Source organism: Fundulus heteroclitus, chromosome 22, assembly GCF_011125445.2.
Source record: "Fundulus heteroclitus isolate FHET01 chromosome 22, MU-UCD_Fhet_4.1, whole genome shotgun sequence".
Taxonomy (NCBI): Eukaryota; Metazoa; Chordata; class Actinopteri; order Cyprinodontiformes; family Fundulidae; genus Fundulus; species Fundulus heteroclitus.
The window spans coordinates 17,966,319-17,989,788 of NC_046382.1; the positions used below are offsets into that span (position 1 = coordinate 17,966,319).

At 38.9% G+C, this 23,470-nt stretch overlaps 1 protein-coding gene across 13 annotated transcripts in view; it reads right to left on the reverse strand.

The window, feature by feature from the left end:
* The window catches only part of LOC105923295 (neurexin-1a), a 400,667-nt gene that overhangs the window by 144,250 nt on the left and 232,947 nt on the right, over nucleotides 1-23,470 (reverse strand). For 4 of the 13 annotated variants that reach the window (XM_036126147.1, XM_036126146.1, XM_036126145.1 and 1 more), the window contains exon 1: nucleotides 7,735-8,768. The exons of the other annotated variants lie outside the window; for them this stretch is intronic. In XM_036126147.1, the coding sequence (XP_035982040.1) occupies nucleotides 7,735-7,975 (241 nt within the window). In that variant the 5' untranslated portion in view covers nucleotides 7,976-8,768. Of the gene's footprint in view, nucleotides 1-7,734; nucleotides 8,769-23,470 lie in introns of those variants that run through there. 13 annotated transcript variants of the gene reach the window in all.

Here is a 23,470-nt window from a genome sequence, read left to right on the forward strand (position 1 = left end):
TATGTATGACAACACTGCTGCATTTTTTATTTTTTTATTTATTTTTTTGTTTTTGTTTTTGTAAGCTATACCCAGGGGTACAACAAGCCCGTCCTGGCATTAATTGCAGGATTAAACATCCGCTTTGCTACATTGCTGAGTACTCTCCCTTTGCAAGGCAGCTCACTAAGTGGCGGGATATTATTTTATTAGATGAATATCTTATGGAAATGATACTCCGCAATAAAATTAGCGTGGATAAGATCCAGAGGAAAAGGATCACCAGAAATAAACACCGCCTGTGTTGATGTGCGAGAGGGAGTTTTGTCGTGCGGCATAGCTACTGCCTTTGCAATTTATATACAGCGAAGCCTCCCCCTTATCAGCAGGCGATGTGGGAGCACATGAGACCCAAACCATCCTCTGCTGCAAAGTGATGCTACAAATCTACCAACAAATATATAAACAGAGAAAGAAAAAAGTGTGCGTGGGTTCACATTGTATTTTTAAACAGTATTGCAAAATAAACGCTAATATTAGCTTGCACTTAGGTGTTAGGGAGGCATGGTTTTTTTTATCAGCCTGTGCCAGCAGGCTTGAGGCTGTAGGAGATAGAAGGAGCAATGAGGAAGGTGAAATCCCACACAATCCTATTAGGGTGGATTGGGGGGGGGGGGGGGGGGCAGGCTTTGTTGTCACGCTGCAGCAGGTGAACAACTGCACATTGTAGAAAAAATAAATACATAAACAACTAGAATCTGATTCTTCGGTTGCAACTCAAGGCAATTATTCATTTTTGGAAACTTTTATTCAATTTAAGACTGTTATTAGAGCAGCATGCAAGATAATAAAGTAGCTTATTAATAATTTGTGAAGCAAGAGTAATTATACCATGGTCAAAGTTTTTTTTTTTTTTTTGTCCTCTGAAACAAATGTGTGAAATTCAAGTAGAGGCTCATTATTGATTTGGTGAAAGATGGCAATCATATACTTTGGTCATCTTCCAGTTACCTTGCAGAGAAACCCATCCCCTTTGCTGTCCCCTGTGGTCATGTTCATCAGGCTGTGAGGGTTTGAAGATATTCAACCTGATCTTGTGCTTCTCCTGTTTTTCCCTGTGGCAAGTCAGTCCCATAATAGGAGAGGTAAGTATGTAATCATGCCTCCTAAGTTCATAAATGTTCGTCACTGCCTGTTTTTACTTCTGGTCAATGACACAGTGAAGCATCTAGATGGGGCTTTTCCCTCAACTGTGCTCATTTACACTTGGTTGGGACAATAATTCAAAGTGATCAAAGAGATGAAAAATGATTTGGTGCAGTGCTGCTCATTGTGTGCGTAGCGATCATGGACGATGGCACGCGCATAAAGGCTCAGGAGGCAGAGAGATAGCTGCCGCCTCGTTATAATGACAGAGAATGAGGCTTTTCTAGGCTGACTGAACTCAATTCAGATTAGATAAGATAGTATGGGTTTTTGCGTTTTTGATCCCCTCTTTATTTATTACCCATTTATTTATTTATAGCTCCTTTTCTTACATGCCGCTCCCCTGAGAAATGCAGAGGCATTTTTGGAGTCAACGAGAATGGACTGAAGTGTGCTACCTATCTGGACCATTAGCATCCTCATTAACAACTTGTGCACAACAGTGGTGTCACTGTTCCCCTCCTCTTGTCCTCTATGTAGCATGAATTGAGCAGTGGTGCAAAAAATGTACACTCTTTTTTAATCTAATTCTATTCTCATGTTCAAAAATATCTAAAAGGACACATGATTCAAACTCCACTTTTTTTAGCCCTTAAATACATTTTGTTGTGTACTTGAAGTATCGAATGGACAAAAGTTGAAAGTCTGTCAAGAGATTTCCATCAGGTAGACGATTCAGGGACATCAAATCAGAAATTAATAAGACTTAAAATCAGCTTCTTTTTTAGACCTGTCCCCTGCTGAGAGTTCGGTCCAGTTCATAGTTTGTTAGATGTTAAAAACACACTACTGGTTCCACAGATTCTTGATCCATTGAGAATCATTTATACGGTCTCTCACTTGCAAATGTGCAGTTGCACACTTCAAATTCTCAAGAAATGTCTGTTTGGACATGCAGGCAAATTGCACAGCTCTGCAACTTGAAGACCTACATTAATTGCACAGTACTGCAGACTGCTATCTGACTTTTTGAATCGAAACTTAGTCCATTCACTGCTAAGGACTATTTGCACTTGTATCAGAAAAGAAAAAGATTATGCCTGGTTCTGTCTGTGTGTTATGTGCAATTGTGTGCATACTGTCTGTCTCATCAAAAATGTAATTAAATGACAATGAAGATTGTTGATTCTCCAGGTGCATAGATAATCATTGTAATTTATTTGGATCATAGTTTTAAGCTGTTCATCTCTGTCTCTGCCCTATTTTATTTTTTGGTTGCGGAGCTGCTAAACAAGGTCATGGACTTGTGTGTGGCTTACCAACTTGGGTGAATCCGCCATTTTTATGTATTAATTACACCATCCCCCAGTATACTACAAAAATGGCCGAACTGAGTAGAGTGAGATGCTCTGTGACCTGGAGTGGGGCGGGGTGTGAGGTGCCTCGTTTGTATTTAAAGAGACTGCAGCAAAACAAGAAACTCTCAGAGGCACATCAGAGAAGGGGTAAAAGAGGAACTGTGGGCCAAACGATGTGGTCTAGAATATATGATTTAAATAAGAAAAGGAAGGTATTAAAGAACATGATGTCCCCTATACAAACACACACACACACACATATATATATATATATATATATATATATATATATATATATATATATATATATATATATATATATATATATATATATGTGTGTGTGTGTGCGTGCCTCTAGCAAGTGTGACTACGATGTCTTTTTTCCTTCCCATGTTGCTTGTCTTTAAAGAAAATAAGCAAGGTGGAGGACCAGCACAGGAAAAAATTCCATGAAAAATCAATTTGCAACATTTATATATATATATATAAATAATTTATTCATAATGTTTATATCCATTTACAGATGTTGCATAATGAAAACATCAGCACAATCACTTTCCTTCTAAAAAAACCGGATGTGAAAATGAACAATAGCAAACAAACAAAAATAAAACATCCAAACAGAGAAAACAACAATAAATATGAGTGCTTGCTGCATCTGGTGACTCATTATGTGCTTATGGGCAGATAACTCCCTAAGTAAAGCTCATCTAGGACCTGAGCATGTGAGAAGAACAGACATCCCCTTTAGTCGAAGCAGGGGGCTCTCGTTCTTCCTCTGCCTCTCCATCTTCTAAGTCGCCTATCCGAAGCTGGAAACATTACTCAGCTGACCCCTCACTGCCCACCGCACGCATAGTCAGGTTTCATTTCCCTTCATTCCAACCCCAGCCCGGTCACCACAGAATACATGCAGAGACCACTCCAGGCACAAAAGCCAGCCCACTCTTTCTGCTTGGAGAGACCAATGAGGGCAAGTTAGGCCGAGTGGTTGAGAGGAGGAAAGAAGGCCAGGAGAGAGCAGGCTAGTATCATAAGATTCAAGTACTGCAGGTTGAAGATCCATAGCGAACGCACAAATAAAATTGGTGTTTGTCTTCTCATATATCAGAGGAAGAGGAGAATGGAACAAGTACAATCTTCACTCTTTCATTCCTGGGTCAATAACCACCCAGCTCCCTCTAGAGCAGAGGAACATGTACTCAGATCCTTATCAGGGTAGCTATCATCTCCGCAGCCTCACAGAGGCGAAGATACTGTCATCTTCACACTATCACAGAATGACATCAGCCCGGAGACATGGGAGTAATTATATTATACAAGCCCACAATACACTGGCAGCAAGGCAACACCAAAGATCATCAAATTTTTGCCCTGATCTCTATTTTCTCCTCGCCCTTCTCCGTCTCCCTCCTCTCCTCTTATGTCGTTTTCTCCTTCTCCATCTTCTTTTATATCCTCCCTCTGTCTTTCCCATCTCAGCTGTTCTCTGTTGTAATGCCAGTGTCTCTAATCCATTCAACCATTAACTCTGAAGCTGTGGAGCATTCAAATTGATTATAATCACTTAAATTGCTTCAATGACTTTGATCAAACCAAGCTTTGGGACACAAAAGCGATTTGTGTGGTGGTTGATGGAGCAGGTGTGGTGGGGTGCTGTCGCAGATGTGGTAAGTGAGTGCGATGTATAATCATCATGAGTGGTTATACATCGGGAGGGGTTCCTCAATAGTGCCTTGCAGATGTACCATACCGCTTCAAACAACTTAATGTTCCTACCTTTGGTCATGGGAAGACTACAAACATCATTTTGATGGGTTTTTGTGTGACAGGTTAACTGGATGGATATTGACAGATGTTTTTTGTACATTTTTTCAACATTTTAATTTTTAGTGGGGTGCTATGACTATGCCATACTTATGCATGAACATGATTTGATCTAAGCCATTCCATTGTAGCTCATTCTGTATGTACAGTGTGGTCCTGTTGGAAGGTGAACCTGAACCCAGGACTCAAGTCTTTTGCAGCAAGTCTTCCCCACATCACCATGCTGCCACCACCAACTCTTTCAGCATCGTCCTTAATATAGCTTCATCCATCTTCCAGTTAACACTGACCCCTTTTCCTGTCCCTCCATAAAAAAATAGGATCTCTATTACTTCTACTGCCTAATGCCACCACCACCGTGTTTCAAGGTGGGGATACTGTGTTCAGGGTGATGTACAGGTTAGGTTGTCTCCTACCTATACTGTAAGGCATGATGTAAGAAAAAGTGAAGAAATCTTCAGGGGTATAATAATTTTTGCTAGATCATCCTGTATTTAGCTCATACATCCACTCTAATCATGTCCTCCATGATGCTGCCACCACTAGTTTAACAAAATGTTTAAAGAGCAGTAAGTAACATATATAAATATATTTTTTTACATATTTGTTAAAACTGTCACTAAGTCCTGACAGTAAGAAAAGAGACCTACTTCCATTTGTAAAACCACAGCGCTCCCAGACAGAAACAACCAATCAGAACCAGGAGGAATAACTGGTTATGATTGGTTGTTAGCAATGTCAATCACTCGTGTACGCTTTGCTTACACCCCTCTCCCGCACAGCACCAGTCATTCAAGTTCAAGATTGCCGGTGGGTTGCAGCTGTGTGGAGAAATTGCAGAGGAACAACCTGCTTTACAGGAAAACTGCCAATTTCTGGCGTGGCACCGGCTTAGAAAACCAAGACAGGTAAACATAGGTGCACCACGGTAGGCTCCACTGCGGGGGAGAAGCTGTGGAGGGAGAGCAAGGTAGAGGGACCTGAAAAGCGTGTTTGTTCAAATTTTCAGGTTACGTCCAAGATTTTCTCAAAACTCCATACTGCAGCTTTAACATAACATGATAAAATCTGAAAACATTTATGAGGTATCAATAGTTTTGCAAGGCGCATGGTCAATAATTCCTGTTCATTGACACAAATATAAACCACACAACGGAAGACAAAGCAATGAGAACATGGGGAGTACTTTATCTTGAGCTCAGAAATTGAGATATTAATAAACATCACATTTTCCATGTTAAAATGTGTATTTCATTTGTATGCAGCAGATGAAGACATGGCCTGAGATTCATGGTTTAGAACCGTTAAATACTTCTTCTATTGATCTGACCATCTCATCATCATCTATCCACTGCTAATAAATACGAGCAGCAGGTAGCCAACAGAAGAAAATATGATAATTCAGTTATTCAGCGTATCAAGTATCCATCTCTGGGAAAGGGAGAGAACCATCACCTTGGGGAGTTTATGCTTGATAAATGGTATATCTACTACTTGCATCTGATACTGTCTGAACCTCATTACTGCTCAACCTAAACAAACAATGCATCACACTCCAACTCAATTTCATACATTCTGACCATGCTAATCTTTTTTTCTTCTTTCCACATAAATCAATGACAAACTTTTGTGTTCAATACAAAGAAAACAATACTTATTTCTTTGTTACTATACAGCCATGGCAAAAACAAAGGGTATTGTAGGGTTTCATCATATAGATGACCTTGTCTCTACCATGTTCAAGAATATTATATGTCTAACCTTGCATATAGCAATGAACATGGAATAAATCCTGCCATCTTTTTTAACTGAACAAAGACAAAGCCAAAATGAAAAAAAAAACTGTGCAAAACTAAGTTCATACAGATTCATGATGTATAAGTGAGAAAATGAAAAACAGCATGTTACTAGATGCACATTAAGGTAAACAAATTATTTGCATATAACAGTACAAGGGGGGATACAAGCAGCCCTAACTCTTAAATTCAATGTAACAATAACAGTGTATGATGGGTAGAGTTTTGTAATTGTTGTAAATGGGATTAGTTTAATGGTGACAATCACACTATAGGCTAAAACTAAAGTAGACACACAAATATATCAAAAGACAGGAGAAAATATATTCTTTTTATGCTGTTGTTTTGATGAATGGTAATTCGTCAGACAAAGAAAAAAAGAAATCTTACTTTGGAAGCTATAAGTCTTAAAGCCTATTCACTAAGCTGCAAACTTCTAATTTCTGGAGTAAATGCAAAACCCATGTCAAAAGCAGCCCTTTGCAGCTCAGATAAGAAAACAGCACAGGAACTGTTTGAAATTGCCGGCTTTGTCCCAGGGCCAAGAACCCTGTCGAACAGCAGGGCTGATATGAATTCATCCACCTTCTGCGATGAACAACCAAAAACTTGTATCATGTTCTGGATGACAAAAGCAGCAGTCCCAATTACATTGTTAAGACATGGAGCCCTGTTACCCCGAGGCTCTTAGGGAAGGCAAGGGCCAAGCACTGTGGTGTTCTTTTAGGGTGGGTCATGATAGAGTGGCCTAATTGGCCTGTCTTGTTTTATAAGTGGGCCAGCCAACCTTGCATCTCAGCCATCACCACTGTGGACATTATCACACAGACTCCTTTGTTGGTAATAGACAAACTCTTATGCACTGACCCAGGAAAAAAATATTGTTCTTGTGTCCAACTAAGATGTCCTCAGAACAAGAACCCTTTCTTGTGGAGCTGTCACTTATCTTCTTTTGCTTCCGTGTGAAATAAATAATCTATCAAATTAAACGAGCTATCCTGCACACAGTCTACTGAGTGAAATTCAGGGTAACTCAGCATTACGTCAGTGTTACACCAATACTGGTTACGTCATTCACATAAGGCCTGGGCAGTGGGATAACTAAATAGATCAAGTTATGCCTCAGACTCAAACTCCATTTTGATTTAGAACTTCTACAACCATCCACACAAGTCAAGTAGAGACAAGCACAAAAAGCAGGATTCCTAAAATCCTTCTCCGACACATTACACTGCAGTCCACCATATGAAATTATATTCTGTAACTCATTTTCCCCTGCCCCGGACCCAGGGAAGGGGGAAATAATGGTTTACCACCCTGCAGAGCTTGAGACAACTCATCTCTGTCTATCCCAAACACCTAGGGGCAACATGAAGCGCCTCAACCTCCTAATCCACTCTAATCTGGACACAGTGGAGCATCTGGAGATATGGATATGGATAATCTCAGTCCTGAGAGGGCATGCTTTGGTGAGAGAAAGAAAACATGATGGTCTAAACTTGGATTCATTCAGTCTTAGACATTTTTAAGTGTCAATATTAAACACAGAAGGAAGACTGAACAGATGGTGCTTTGCTCAAGAACTTACTGCAGAAAGAAAATTTGAGGATAGGAAAGGGAATACTTACTGTGCCCCGCTCTTAGGGAAGCAGGTGATCTGTGGATAGCAATAGGCACAATATGGTGACGCTTGTTTCCATGGGATGGATGAATGTGGTGGAGGCTCTCCACAGCGCTCGATTCCGACCCCGCCACAAAGCCCAGGGCGACAAGCCACAAGGCCAGGTGTTTGAGTGTCACTGAATTCCACTTTAGAGGCTCTACAACGGGCCTCAGGGGAGCAAAATGTGCACTCCAACCCCTGAACATCTTCCCTGAGTGGCCAGATGAAGCAGCAGATCAATGTGGAACTTCGGCAAGATTCACAGCCCCATACTTCTCACCTTGGCAAAACTCACCACGGACACTCAAACAAATCCACAGGGAAAAAAGATTAAAGGAAAATGTTGGTTGTGGAAAAGAAACAAAAAAACTCTGTTCTTACGGAGTTAAAAAATGTGTGGCAGCACCCAGGCAAGTAAAGAAATATCATAAATCATAAGGCAAAAAAACATTCCCTCAAGAAATTAGGGCAACCTCAAGCAGAAATGGAGAATCCCCAGCTTGCTCCAATTCCCTTAGTTCTCTCTGTTTTTCTCTTTATCCTTCAGTCAGGCTCTCACAAAATAAGAAACATTTCCGCAAAAAACATTAAAATATTCCCAAAAATTCAAATTGCCAGCAGAACAAAACTGCTCACTCAGGAAGAGACTGAAAGCACCTGTGCAAACTGGATTTCTTCAGAAAATCAAAGCAGACATTGCAGAGTTTCCCTCCTTTTACTCCTCCAGTGGTCTCAAAGGACGTCCAGAGGAATGAGACCATAGTTAAATCCGCGGCTCATTTGCATGTGCGGCGGCACACACCAGACTGCGTGACTGCACCTGTAAGTTATGCCAAGTAGCGCACCCGTTCCCCATCTAGAGATATCTGCTCTCAGAGAGACCGCGCAACACGACCGACAAGCACCTGAGAGCAGCCCTGGGCAAAACGCACGCTCAAACACACACGGGCAGCAGCAGAAGCAGCTCCGTTCCACAAGATGTGCGCAAGAGGAAGAAGGGAGAGAGGAGGAGTAGAAGCAAAAGGATTGAGCGAGGGGTGGGGGTGGGTGGGGGGCTCAGCAGCCAGCCAGGAAGCAGGGAGGGAGAGTGGCTATGCAAATGGGCAGCATTCACATAGCGAATCACTGGAGCCTGAGTGCAATGCAGAGGAAGAGCCTATTTAGTCAGAATAGCAGGGACTGATGCTATGTCCCCCAGCTCTGACTCCTTTCACCATCCCTTTCTACTCACTCTCTTTAGTCATTTATAAGCCACTCTGCTGTGAGGACATTATCAAGCAGTAAAAAAAAAAAATCAAAAATAAAAACTCAAAACAAAATGCACAACATCTGTTTTCTTTTCTTTCTCCTTACTCTAAGTCTGTCTTCCTTCCTTCCCCCGACTTTCTGTAATTTAACAAAAAAGTTGTGCTTTCCCTTTGGGTCGCCCCCAAGACCTCCTTCTCAACGGAACTCACCTGCTCTGCAGTTTGTCGGCAAGGTTTTAAAGAAATGATGACGCTGCAGCTGTCTTTCTTTCTGTCTGACACACGCGTGTGTAAACACAAATGCATGCATGCAGACGCACACTGACACACGCGTTTAAACAAAACACACAACCGTTGAAGGAGCTGTCCACAGAGGAGAGGGTGCTGAATCTGGGCAAGCCTGCTGCCTCGCCTGCTAATAAAAGAGCATTCCTCACCAGAGAGGGGAAGGCTGATCGTGGGCTCTATGTGCAAGTGGGGGTTACAGGAAAGTAGGGAACATGTGGACATAAAAAGCCCTGCTGATAAACAAAATCTGGTTCAGCTGGGAAGAGTGCTCAGTGCTCAGAGTTTGAGACTGAAGAACACAAGGCTCAGCTGCAGTGTGGCTGTTTAGGTTTGCACACTGGCCATTCAACATCCTCCCTTTCAAAACGTTGTGTTCTAAGCTGGAGGAAAAACACAAACACACACACACACACACACACACGCACACACAAACAAACATGCACACTGTAAGCACTACTGAGCTAATCTTTATGGTTTACAGGGAATACACAGGCATTTCACGGCCAAAGAAAGCCATCTTAGCAAGAATGACATACAGGATTAGCAGTCCTTCTCCGCTTTAGTTTTTAAGAGATTGTTTAAATGAAAACAAGGCATCCAGCCAAAAAAGTATCATACAAACAGTACTAAGCATCTCAAATAGGTCAATTTAAGTGGAAATCTAGAATTTTTTTTATCTAAAATGTAGTAATGTGACCAGAAAATAAATTGTCAAAACAATGATTTGATCACAAAAAGCAGCTTCAGATGAGGTTGTATCTTGTCAACCAGTCATGGCTTTTACTGTGCCTCTTTACAGTACTAAAAAAAAGCTGCAGTAGGAAACAGATGCTGCAAACATCAGGGAATTGTGTTCATTTCACCTTTTCAAATCTCAATAACTTGGTGGAGCCACCTGGTGCAAAAGAGTCAACAATATGGAGCCACAGCTCTCTTTTCCCATTGCAATAGTGAAAAGGGATGCTCCTGCTGAATGTGTTTACACATTTATAATTACTGGCAGTGTATTCCGCATGTCGACTAATAAGGCAAACCTTCAGTATTTCTGGCCATGGGAAACAACCAGACTTACTCTTAAGTGCAATTCAGAAAAAAATAATTTAAAGAAAGACTGATAAAAAAATCTAATCTGTGAAACTTGTCGATTTCATTCAAAAATTTTCACTGACGTTTAATAATGTATCCGTCAGGTGGCACGTATGGCAGGTTTGATGTTACTTGTTCATGTGTGCCCCCAAGTGGTGAAATTCTAAAGTGCTAAACATGTATCTGGGTTTACTCGGAAAGTAAGTAATTCATGTTTGATAAATCCAGTGAAGCACAAAATAAATACAATTAAACAAGATTCAGGAATAATAGATTTTGCAATTGCATTAGGTCACCAGATATAGACAATGTTAAAACAGTGTTGAACACACAAAAGATTTAGATCTGTTCCTCTACCTCTGTTGGGGGGAAAATTTGTGGTCTGCCCTTTGCTCCAATTGTTTTGTTAAAATCTGATAAACTGAGTATGAAAAGGCGAGGGAAAAAAAGTTACCCTGCATTCCGCTTCAGGCAAACAATTAACAACTGGATTGTTTTCTGCTTGCATCCGAGCAACTACCCGAAGACCACAACCTAAACTAATTTAAACACAGTTACATATGTCTGTTGCTATTAGTCAGATGATTACAGAGAGTTGACCAAAAAATGAGAAACCCTTGTTTGCAATCAGACCCCCTGCTTCTAAATGACTTGATGTCCTACTGTTCTCACTTTGGTTCCTGTTGAGAATAAATTAGACATCTTCTTGACAGAAAACCAAAAGCGGTGTGTCTTTGTTTCCATTTCAGAACCAACATGTTGTACCTTTGATTAGGGGATGCCTTAAGCCTATATCTGCTATGTTGCTGTGCTTTTCATTGTTTTTTTTATTGTATGAAGTGCAGGTAAAAAAAAAAAAAAAGGTTACACGTTTTTAAGAAAGTAAGGCTGACTTTTTGCCCCACAATTAGGTAATCTGAAGTAGAAAGAAAATCTTGTTTGACATTAAGAATATTTTTAAAGCAACGGGTTTTAAGAGAAGAATTTTTTTTTTAATTAACACAGGGGATTTTTTTCTTTGAGATGTCAAGAAAAAAAAATGGGTGGAGAGCAACAGATGTGTGCCTGAGTAAGAGTAAGAGTACCTGACATGTTTGGGATAAGGTCACAAAAATCAGCCAAAGAGCCATCGAGCAACACTTTTATGCAACATGGAGAGAACCTTTAAGAGAGGGAGTGCCACTTGAAGCCACTTCTGTAAAAATATTACTTATACTCAACGGCTTCTATGATGGTAACTGTTGCCATTTGAAGAAATCAAGTTTAATTATATGACATCTTAATCATTGCATTTGGTAGAACCCTGAAAACAAAATTAAGAAGCTTTAAAGGGATCTCAAAGTCAGTGCTGTTTAGTTTTTAATCAACATACTTTCATAGAATCTGAGTTTTGAGTGATCCAGGTATTGTATACATGCTGCCTGGCAGAACAACACATCTGTGTCAAGCTCAGGAAAACATTTACCCCTGTGAATGACAGCTTCACAGGGCCTGGATCTTTAGGGCATAACCTACTTTGGTGAAAATAATTTGTCTGACCGACAATAAACGGAAAATGAGGAAAGTGGTGGATTCATAGTAACTGGTGAACACAGAGCAGTATTTTTTCTTTCATAGTTTTAACTGGCCCTGACTTGTCAGAGAAGCCATAATCCGGTCTTTTTGCGATTTGTGTCCACAACTTGTGTGTGCAGGTGTAGATCGTGCTAACCATAACAATCTTCAGTGGGGACTTACTGAATAAAGTACACTCACATACACCAACTGTACTGTTGCTAATATGGGATGCTAAAAAAAATTTGAAACATCAACCTAGTAGTGAGTTGACTTTTTTAAGTTGGTTGTTAAAATCAGTTTTACAGCAATTCTTTTACACACGTACTGAGAGGCTACTCCTACTCTGACTGAGAGGAATTGCTTCACCAGAAGGGAATTACAATTTTGGACTGACCAACACAGAATGTGGAGCTAAATCTGGCAGAAAATCTCTGAGGTCTTCATGAAATGGCTGCGGACCAGACAAGTCCTCACAACCTGAAAGAAAAGTAGACCTTTTGTAAGGTAGAGGGGACAACTGCTGCTAAGTAACAATGCTGCATCCTGAGAGACTACTACCAAGACAGAATGTTAAAGGCCAAGAAATGAAGAAATTCTATCAGAAAAAGCATCAAAGCTTCAAGAGAAGCCATCTGGAATTGATCAAAATTCAATTCATAGCTCTACTTTTATTCAAAAAGGTAAAGCATGAAAGCTGTCATCATGGCTGTACTAATTTTCTTATCCAAGAAGTTTGTGGTGCTGATATCCATTGAAAAAAGCCAGAAAACAAAATTAGATCCCCGCTCTTACAACTAAGAGTTTTTGTGAATATCACACATGTCATTACTCATCCAGGCAAAAATCACAAGCACTACAGAGAGCAGCAGACCACACAATGCACTGATGCTAATGTGTGCAAGAGTACGGAAATAGAAACACAGCACCGCCTTAGTCATCGCTAGATGTGACATGATAAGACCAGACAAACACAGGGAGTCAACACTCAACACAAACAAACAGACTGCACGTTATTTTAACACAGAGGGAGGCCAGTGTGTCAATACTGTTTGTGTACATCACAGTGGCGATGTGTCAGATTAATATATCACTTAGATTAAGTGGAGCAAACTTTTAACAGCATAGGGCAAAGAGGCCTCAGCCTGCTGGTCTCTAATTCATCTGAAGCTCATCATCTCTTGCTTGCAATGCAAAGCCTCATAGCTTAAGGTTTAAATGATGACTGCGGCTGTGACTGCTCATCATTATGTGATTAGCTCTTTTAATGAATGACTATCTTTCATGCACACACAGCTGTTATGCACTGAATGAATATTATATTAACGAAATAGAGCATGTAGACATATAAACTAAGAGAAAAAAATGGCGCATGTCTCATTTACAAAAAATGCTGTAACCAAAAAGAGACTTGAGCTCCTTTTGCTGTTCATTATGCAAGCTGTGGGGCCAACATAAATAACAACACTTGGAATGATGAAATATACCTTTAAAACCAGATAATGTGCATTTGGAAAATTTGCTAAAGCAGTCCACATAAAATCTAATGGAATGACTTTGTTTTAACTAAGTGGGCAACATTGACCTCCAGGTCAGCTAATTTTCCAATGCATACTTATCCTGCCTTAGTTGACTGTTATAAATAATTTGATGAATTTAGCTAATTCAGACAACTGGTTTTAGTTAAAGCTATAATTGGGAATGTCAGAAAGCTAGCAAGATTTGAAAGTGACACCTCCTCTAAGTTCCATCTCCTCCTGCCCCCTCCCCTCAATGCTCCTTCCAAAGCCGCCACCGACAGTGTTGCAGGGAGCTGGATGTCTGGGTTTCCCTATTGGGCCTGTTGAATCTTTGACTGGATCTCGGATAAGCAAAAAACAATGGATGGATGGATGCCTGTAGATTATTTTCAGCCACTTTTTTGGTCAATCCAAATCTGGTACCCCAAGCTTTAGTATGGGATTTCCTTAATAATTAACAATGTATTAGTTCACCTTATTGTACTTTTCCTACATCACCCATTCCTTCCTATCACCATCCATTTATATGCTAAGATGCAGCACTTTGTGAACAGCCAGCTTCTTTGCCTATGTCATTTTGTGGCTTACTCTTGTTGTGGAGACTGTCAATGACTATCTGCTCATCATTATTTTGTTAGTCTTAAAACATATATCAACTTTGTGAGGACGTTAGCTGTAAGCCTCAATAACAACGGAAACTTGAGTAATATCACTATACATGATTAATGAATTTAAATTACTGAAATGTATTAACTTGTCTATGATATTCCTGTATATGTGGAAGATAAACAGGTGGTGTTTTGGTTTTCAGCAAATAGAGCGGTTTGATCAAACACTTGGCTCCATTTTTTCCCTTTTAATCATGGGATTGTGTTGGCATAAGAAGGCTCTGGAATCTACTCAATGTGACAAAGTTATTTTTTTCTTTCTAATGCATGGACATTGTCTTCACAGAGTAATTCATTTCCATAAATTCATTTAATTTGACATTAAAATAAACCACATACTGTAGGAAGTACGTGCAAAGAAAGGTTGCGCTCGTGTGTGACAAACACGCCTGTGTGCCTGTCATTAAGTGAGTGTGTGGTGATGATGATTTGTCTGAAAATGCATAAAATAAATCCTAACTGTCAGTGAGAAAGATGGGTGTCACAGTTCGGCAGCTTTCTGGAGGGTTTTCTTTCTATCTCCTCTGACAGTTCCCAAGATGCGGTGGGCCACCGGGCCACATTGTCTGCCTGAGAGTGTCCGTCTCGTCTGAAGTCTTTCCCTAGCAGATCAACCGCTGTTTCAAAGTGCTTTGTCTTGGTCAGGTCAAGGACAGGCTGTCTCCTTTCAGGAGTCCACAACCTCTTTGGCAGCGATACCCCTTCACTGTGTTCCAGCTAACTAGCACGACAAATGCAAGTATAAAAAAAAGTCTGTTCTCAAAGTGTTGTTCTTATTAGACAAGCAGATCAGGTGGAGAGAGATTTATTCTTTATTGAAAACAAACAAAAGTTAAAATAAAAGACGCAACCCCTTATAAAGAGTTATTTTTGTTCTGGCTTTGGTAACATTGCTCTTTAAACACGACTACTTCATATGATCTCCATTGATCAAAAATTAAATTGCATAAATTTGCCAAATAACAGCTCAAATAAAGTTCAAACATGAGAACTTCTAATGTTACCTTTTTTTTTTTATTTTCTTAACCTTGACAACATTACAAGGTGATACTCAAAGATGACAATGATCTAATCCGGGACAATGACAAGTCAGCATACAGACAGGAGGTGGATCGGCTGGTCCACCAGTGTGCCCAGAACCACCTGCAGCTTAATCCACTCAAACTCCTTCCCCCACACTGCCTCCTCCCATCTTACTAAACATCTTCTGCACGGTCATTATTCAGTCTGTGCTGTATCCATCAATCACTGTGTTTTGGCTCATCCATAAGACAGGACAGATTCAAACTGCAACAGACAATTAGGTCTGCATAGAGGATCATCAGGGCTGACCTTGCCTCCATCCAGGACTTGTACAGGTCTAGGGAAAACGGCAGCTGACATCTCTACAGACCCCACACATGCTGGACACAAACTGTTTAGACTTTTACCTTCATGTCGGTGCTACAGAGCGTTATTTGCTAAAACCAGCCGCAGCACAGGCTGGCAATCTGATGAACAAAATGAACAGCTCATAGTCTGAGTGGTCAGCTACTTTACTGTGAAAGAAAATGAGCGTGTTTCCGCTACCATAAGCTCCCTTTTTTCTCTTTTTATTAAAATAGCTGCATGAACTCAGAAATATACATACTGTTATTTTACCCTTCATTTGATTTCCTCTAAAGTTTATATATTTATATTTAATATCTGTACCATCTGAGAGCTTGAGACGGAAGTCAAATTCAGTCTTGGCCAAAAAAACTGATCCTGAGTCTTAATACCATTTTTCAACGTGTAGACACTGGACTGATGAAAACAGAGGAAACATGCATTTCCTAGATGGAAATCTAACTCGGGACTTTCTGTAGTGCTGTAGTGCTTGCGATACTTAGTCCAGATAATCCGTCCTATCACAGAGAAGTACACCTTCAGTAAAGTACCCCAGTGCTGCTGTGTTCTTCTTGTGTTTTTCCTCTGTTTTCTCAAAACCTCAGTCAGTGTCAGAAGGGTGTCCACACTCAGCCTGGTTCTGCTGCAGGTTTCTTCCTGTTAAGGAGGAGTTCTCTTCTCCAAGGTCGCTACATGCATGCTTGGTATGAGGGATTGCTGCAAAGTCTACAGCACAATGCAATCAACTGTCCAATGTGGCTATACCCTCTTTCAGGAGGAGTGAATTCTGTTTGTCAATAACTTGATACAATGTGCTGAGTTTCCTTAGACAGGAAACTTTTTGACCAATCTGTCTGTATGATTTTATTGCGTTGACTCTGTAACGTGCCTTGAGATGCCTTGAGGTGCTATATAAATAAACTCAGTTGATTTGATATTTGACCTGTGTTTATATTCTCTGTCCAGTTGGAATGGTTGTAAACCTATTTATAAACATTTACTGCAGCGTTTTTCATTGATCTACAAATCAGCATAATCTTCAGATTTTTTTCTTCTGTTTAATACTAAATGTGCTTCATCTGCTGCCTTGATTTTGTGCGGCATTTGCACAATAGGAAAAAACTGAGCAAATGTAACATGGTGCCTTGGAATTAATGATTAAGATGCATGCTCTTGTACAGCAAATGGGTTTTTGTGCAGCATATTTGATGTTTATTTAGCAAAGCGTAATGTGTTGTTGGCATGGTTGACAAAAATAACATCAGGTATGCAACTTCACATCAAATGGACGTTCAGTAAACTTTGGTGGTGTACTTTGACACTAAGATGCCCTTAACTGCAACCTCAAACACATTAAAGGTATCTTTCAGAATGCAAACGTCACAAGAAAACATCAAATCCAGTGGAAAGCAGCAACGGCAGCCCCTGACCCTTCCAGAAGGAGAAGCATTTGTGTCAAAATATGAATATGTATGGAGCTAAAGCAGAGTTTTTAATGCTTGAATGTATTACAATCTGATTCCAGCTGCCTCTGTACTGTCGAACCACAAGCTTTACTCAATTTAATTTCTCACATTAGTGGAAAAAAACTGATTTAAGTTCTAAGAAACTGATGCTTTCAAGATCTGCTATAATACTACAAACACTAGAGACACAGTCTTACAAGTAGGTTACAGAGATTCATCAAAATGCTAGAGTTATTAATATTTTGGTACTTTTTTTTAACATTTCCAGTGTTTTAAGCTGGAGGCATTTGCTCAAACAGGATGTTCTTTCACAAAACAAAATTGGAATTTCATTACACATCTACTGCAAACGATCAAGTGAAGAAAGCTCTCTGACTTGCACTCACTTTGGTTAAAGTGCTGACAGAGCTGTGTGTGCTTTCCAACCTTGCTGTCTATAGATAAGACCGTATTTGATTAGTGACACACATAAAACCTGTTCTTTAGCTTTAAAACCCTTAGAGTAAGTCGAGCTCAAGGACAATTCAGTTCCATTTTTTCCCCTCTTCAGAGCAAGACATGTATTTGATCCAAAACGGTTTAATAAATACTGCATCATACAATGCCCCTGTTACAGGCAGCCCTGGTAATAAAACAAATAAATAACTACTTAAATAAACATGACATTTTAAAAAATCTTATTGTCTCATCATGATCATGTATGACTTCCTGTTTCACAGGGAAATAAAAATGACATCACACTTGTTGTATGGGGCGTATGTGGCTCAAGAGGTAGAGTAGCTGTCTTGTAATCAGAAGGTTATGAGCTTGATTCCAGCTTCCTCTGTCACATGCAAATGTGCTCCTGGGCAAGGCACTTAACCCCAAGTTGTGTGCCAATAACTGTATCGGTCTATGAATGTGTGCATGTTAGTAAGAGTGATTGGGTGGATGTGGCTCAAGTGTAAAACTCTGAGCGGTCAGTACAGAAAAATGCTATATAAGTTCAGTTCATTTACCAATTACCCATTTCTCTTAGCCACTGGAAACTACCCTTGACCAAAACACATTTTTAAAGTATTGAAAATATTTTGTATATTGACTTGAAATACATACCAGATGTTGCTAACAACATAGAAACAACAGCAATTTAGTCCAAGCAATATGTTAATTGTAATGAAGTGGAATGATACAGCGAATGACTATTAAACATATTCAGTTAAATTCAATTAAAAAATAATAATTAATAATTGCACCCTGCGACAGACTGGCGACCTGTCCAGGGTGTACCCCGCCTCTCGCCCAGTGAACACTGGAGATAGGCACCAGCAACCCCCGCGACCCCATGAGGGATTAAGCGGTTTGGAAAATGGATGGATTGATGAATTAATAATCGCAAAGGAGAATTACATTTGGTTGTAACTCATGTTATAGGGGATGCTTCAATGAGAAGGAAATTATATGATAAAAGAAACAGAAAGCCAAGGAACCAGCTGATATCCGACTGTATTCAAAAGCAATCCTGCAAATCAATAACCAGGTGGTTTAACATGAATTAATAACCTGTAAAACGTTTATCATTTCCAAAGTATTGCATAGAATGGTATAATTGGGAAATCCAAAGAGAGCTTCATTAAAAAAAGAGTTGATATTCTTTGCTATCAATAGAAAGTTTGGAAGGCATAAAAATATTTCTGCTCTTGTGGCCAATTAGTGCTTTTTTGTCTCATTCTTCATTCAATCAGATTCATTCATCATACTTATCAATCAAAATCACAATCCTGGCAACTCAGGTATGCAGGCACGAATGTCACTCACACATGATGCAAATGGCAGAGTCAGACTACAATAAATACATAAATAAATAAATAAATAAAAAGAGTATAGAATGGGAAAAAAATACAAATTAGAATTTCAGGAGACTTTGACTGGAGGAAAAAAAAAGCAGATAAAGGAACTTGGATTGGACTGACTGGAATAAAAAATTCAGCAGCAGGCAAGTGAATGTGAACTGATTATGTTTTAAATTATTGATGCATTGAGCAGAGTTTATTGTTGTAATCTCTGACCCCTAGTGTGAGACACACAGAATGAACCTTCTGAATGATAGGATGAGGAGGGAGCCTACGAACAACCTAGACCTAGAGGGAAGTTGTTTTCTCTCTATACCATCTACCCTTGAAAAATGTTAGAAAAGAGAGAAAGGGAGATGCACCAAGTAATAACAGCAGGGGTAACTAGTTATTATGTAGAAAAAATAAAACATTATCTCTTAATGTGTCAATTAGTTACCACTAAATGTTCCTGGTTTAAGAGTTTGATGCTATTGCAAAATATTTATTTTTGATCACTTCTACTGCCAGTAAATATCAGGTGGGCTGTCCATGTTGAAGAACACAGCAGCAGTTAGATGTGATAAAACCGCTGGTTTTTATCAAAAATATGACTCCTAATTTATTGTTATTATTTTTTCAAGTTATAAAAGCTCCTTTTGATGTACTGTGGGTGTTTTACATGGCATCTAATTCACAGCAAATTTAAATTTAAATATTGGGAAACCATTGGGAAACTATACAGTACCAACATGCTTTGTTACATGACACACAAAGTAATTAAAATTATAATCCAACAAGATCCCTAACATTTTAAAACAAGTATTTTAAATCCTTTTGATTTTTTGATATTTAAAATGTAAATTTAGATCAGAGAAGAAGCCTGCTGCTGTGTCCATTTCAGCAACATATCATAAAGGTTTCAGGGCCTGACACACATTATTACTGCAATACAAAACATCATTAATTTATTTTCCTCTCACTTGTCTTGACAGGGAAAAGAAGCCATAAATTGTCATTAAGCACTTAAGTTAAACTCAAGCAAGCAAACTTTTTTCTCAGTGATACTTTAGCACCGTAGTTCTCCTGGGTTTCATGTTCAATAGCCTAAGTTTATGAGAGAGGGGAATATGCACAGTGTTACAATGCCTCCCATAAGGATACTTTAGTTGAGACTCTGTATCAACACTTTAATTAGTAGTGTTTTGTGGAGGAACAAAAGCTTCTTACCTCATGTCAACATGCCCCCCAAGACTACCAATTAATAAAAAACTCCTCAAACATTAAGTTCTCGCTGCTGCACTGTAACTGGCTAACTTCTGTGTTCGCTTCTAATCTGTAGAAAGTGGTGGAAGCAAACATACAGTATGGAACTCTACTGTGACTACATCAAGGTACTTAAATAAATAAGATACAATGAAATAATAATAATAATATCTATTGAATATTGTTATAGAAAAAGACTCCAAAACAATGAAATCTGCTAGACAGTTCTGCAGGTCTTCAAAACTATTGATGCGCTGTATATTTGTCCACAGAAGAAGTGAATTGCGAGTCATTTATTTTTATGTAAAAGTACTGTTCATAATTCCTTGTACATGTAACTTGCCCAACTTGCTAAATAGATCTTGTTGCACTGACATTTTACTGGCCTAGCTTTCAGGGTAGAAACTGAAAGCTATATTTGCCCCCAAATGGGCACACTATTCTATAAGCAAAAAAATAAAAATAAAACTAATTAAAACTGATAATTAATTAGCATAAAAAATACTGGATCAATCAGGCTGGATACTGACCACCTGCTCTGAATTGGAAGCAATATTGCTGTAAATTGCAACAAAGAAAACAAAGATGACAAAAAAAATAAAATAAAAAACTGATCCAGACATAGTAGAAATACTAAATGATGGACGAAAACAGGAAGCAATTGAAATCTGCAGTTTTGTAGCTTCATTAAACTACTGATGAGAAGGATTAAACGATATAACTTATAAGTGTGAAAGGGGATTTACACATATTACAACATGAAAAGCTTTCAATTAGGTTTCTACCACCTATGAATAGAGTTTGTGATGTGTGACTTGTATTCTCAATTCACACGTCACTATTTTTGTCTGAGGTACTCATATAAGTAGAGCTGGTTCCTGTGACAAATTTTGCCTGAGTTTAAGAGGGTAATAGTACATTAGAAATAAGTGCCTTTTTAACCACCACAGATTGGGTCTATTAGGTATATTGTGTGTGGGATTGGCTAGGGCGATAATCAGTGAACATTTTCTTGCAGTTAACTAATTTTCCCCAGTTCACTTGTAACATATATTGATTTGTATTTAAGACCTCATTTAGAAAATCTCTATGAAGCACAGGCAGCAGTCTGTATTGGAACAAATTGTTGATAGTTTTGGGTCCAAGCAGGTTAATGCGAGTTCAGTCCCACTTGTCAAGTATTCTTTATCATAATTGCCATACCCGTCATATACACCTGTCATATATACTAATAAAACAAGAAGAGTTTTTTCTGTGGGGCCATGAGACAGCAGCTTTGCTATCTAGCCCTCTATTGCCTTTCAGCCGATCGGTTAAACTTTACACTACAATCATTGCAAGCATCCTTGCACATTTGAAGAAATGGCTACTGAAGTGAATGCACAAAAGCACTTAAGACTGATTCTCTCATATCTCGGGGCACAATGTCTGTTCAAAGCTATGCCAAGCGTTCAGTACACACGAGACCCAAATATTTTCAAAGCCATAGATCTGTTTGGCTGAAACGCAACAAAAGTGGACCATATCCAGGGCTTAGATAATACCCCCACCGCTTCCCCCATTCCCCTCCTCTGGCATCATTACTGGTAGGGGTGTCCTCCTATATTTATCAAAACCAGAATAAATGGTCTTATCCTTGGGTGCTGTAATAGAGGAAAAGGGATGCAAGTATCTGGAGCACACAAATGCCTGGGTTTAATCTAGGTATTAGACTGCAGCGTTCTAAAGCACAAAGGCCTTATTCTAAAAAAGACAAATACTTAAAACTTTGCAAGAGGCTAAATGAGGTAAAAAAATGTTTACATAAATTATTTATTACAGTCTTTAATAATTTAAGAACAATAGGATCTGCTGCAGTGTGGAAACAGGGCAACTTCTAGAAAAGCAAACTGGTGTTTGAATACATTCTGTTTTATTTTATATTTTCTATGCTTTTTAAATTTGATCATCTCTACTTGGATTTTCAATATTTTAGGTCAATGCAAGGATGATGACTAATGAGCTACAACACAAACAGGCAATTAAAGGCAACTCTATAGACATACATACATGTATATGTATAAGGTGTACTTATGTTAATAGAGATGCCAGGATGGTTGCCTGACTGTTATAAAATGGGGGAGCTTTTATTTTTTTAAGATATCATTTCATATCATTTCACCATACTCCAGCACTCAGTAAAATGAAAGGTACTTATTCATTATTTTAAATTTATGTGCACACTAACTAACAGCTACTGTAGCAACATTAACTTAATAATTCTCATCCAAATACCAATTACCTTGGTCCTTGGATCACACAGTTAAGACACTCTCTTTTGATGTGGAAAATTATGGATTCAATACACAACAAAAGCTTTGATTATTTGCGAGTTTTTAACTTCTGATTTATTTGAAAAACTTTACAGTTGGGTTTATTTCAAAATTAGTACCTAGGGTGCTGTTTTTATGAATAGTAGTTTTAATGCAACAGAAACAGGCTACAGGACACTTGCTTGAGTTAAATCAAACCAACTTAGAGACAAACCAGAATAATGATAACATTTGGTAATTGTTTAATTTTTTTATATTTTGTTCTTGGTATTTTAAAACAGTATCATGATAAATAATAGAACGTGCACAGCTGCAGGAATCTTTTGGCAGACCATGAATGGGTAGAAAAAACACGTTTGCTCCCCAACTTTTAAAAATGGTGAGGCAGTTGATTTATTTGCCTCTGTTGCTACTTGGACGCAACAAAAAGTAATCTGTTGACAAAAATCAGTTTATCTTCAGCGTATCTCGATATGTAAATGCAAAAACTTTAACTGCTATCAGTATGAGCTGAGAGAAACACTTATGGTGTCGAAATATACTCAATTTTCAGCGTCGGTGGTGTGGTTAAAAATGGATTCAGAGGAAGCACAGAGATGTGCGAAGCTGTTTGGAAAAAAAACTACGCTTCCCTAGACATGATGAGACATGCTGAGATATCGGACGTTCAGTCAGGTGTAAAAGAAAAGTTAGAACGAGCAGACCTAATAAAGATATAGGAAGGGTAACAACACAGTACACAAATTAGCTCTGTTTTATCCTTTTTTCACCTTAGTCTGTTGTGGGACATGCTGGGCTGGGGAACGTTAACACCCTTAAATCTCAAAGTTAAGATAATATCTACTTTATGTAGGCAATACACACAAGGTCTGATATTATAATAATAACCCCTGAGCCAACTGTACTGATTATACCAATCCTGCTAACTCTGATATTGGTAATACAACATGCTACAGAAAGTTTTAAAATGTAAACTCTTTCTTTTAAACTGCAAAAAATGTATTACAGCATCAGCTCCTTCACACATGGCATCACCTTGCACTCTGTAAAAAAATAAATAAAAAATGAATGCAACTTGTAGAAGGAAGTCTTAGAAATCAGAATCAGACAAAAAA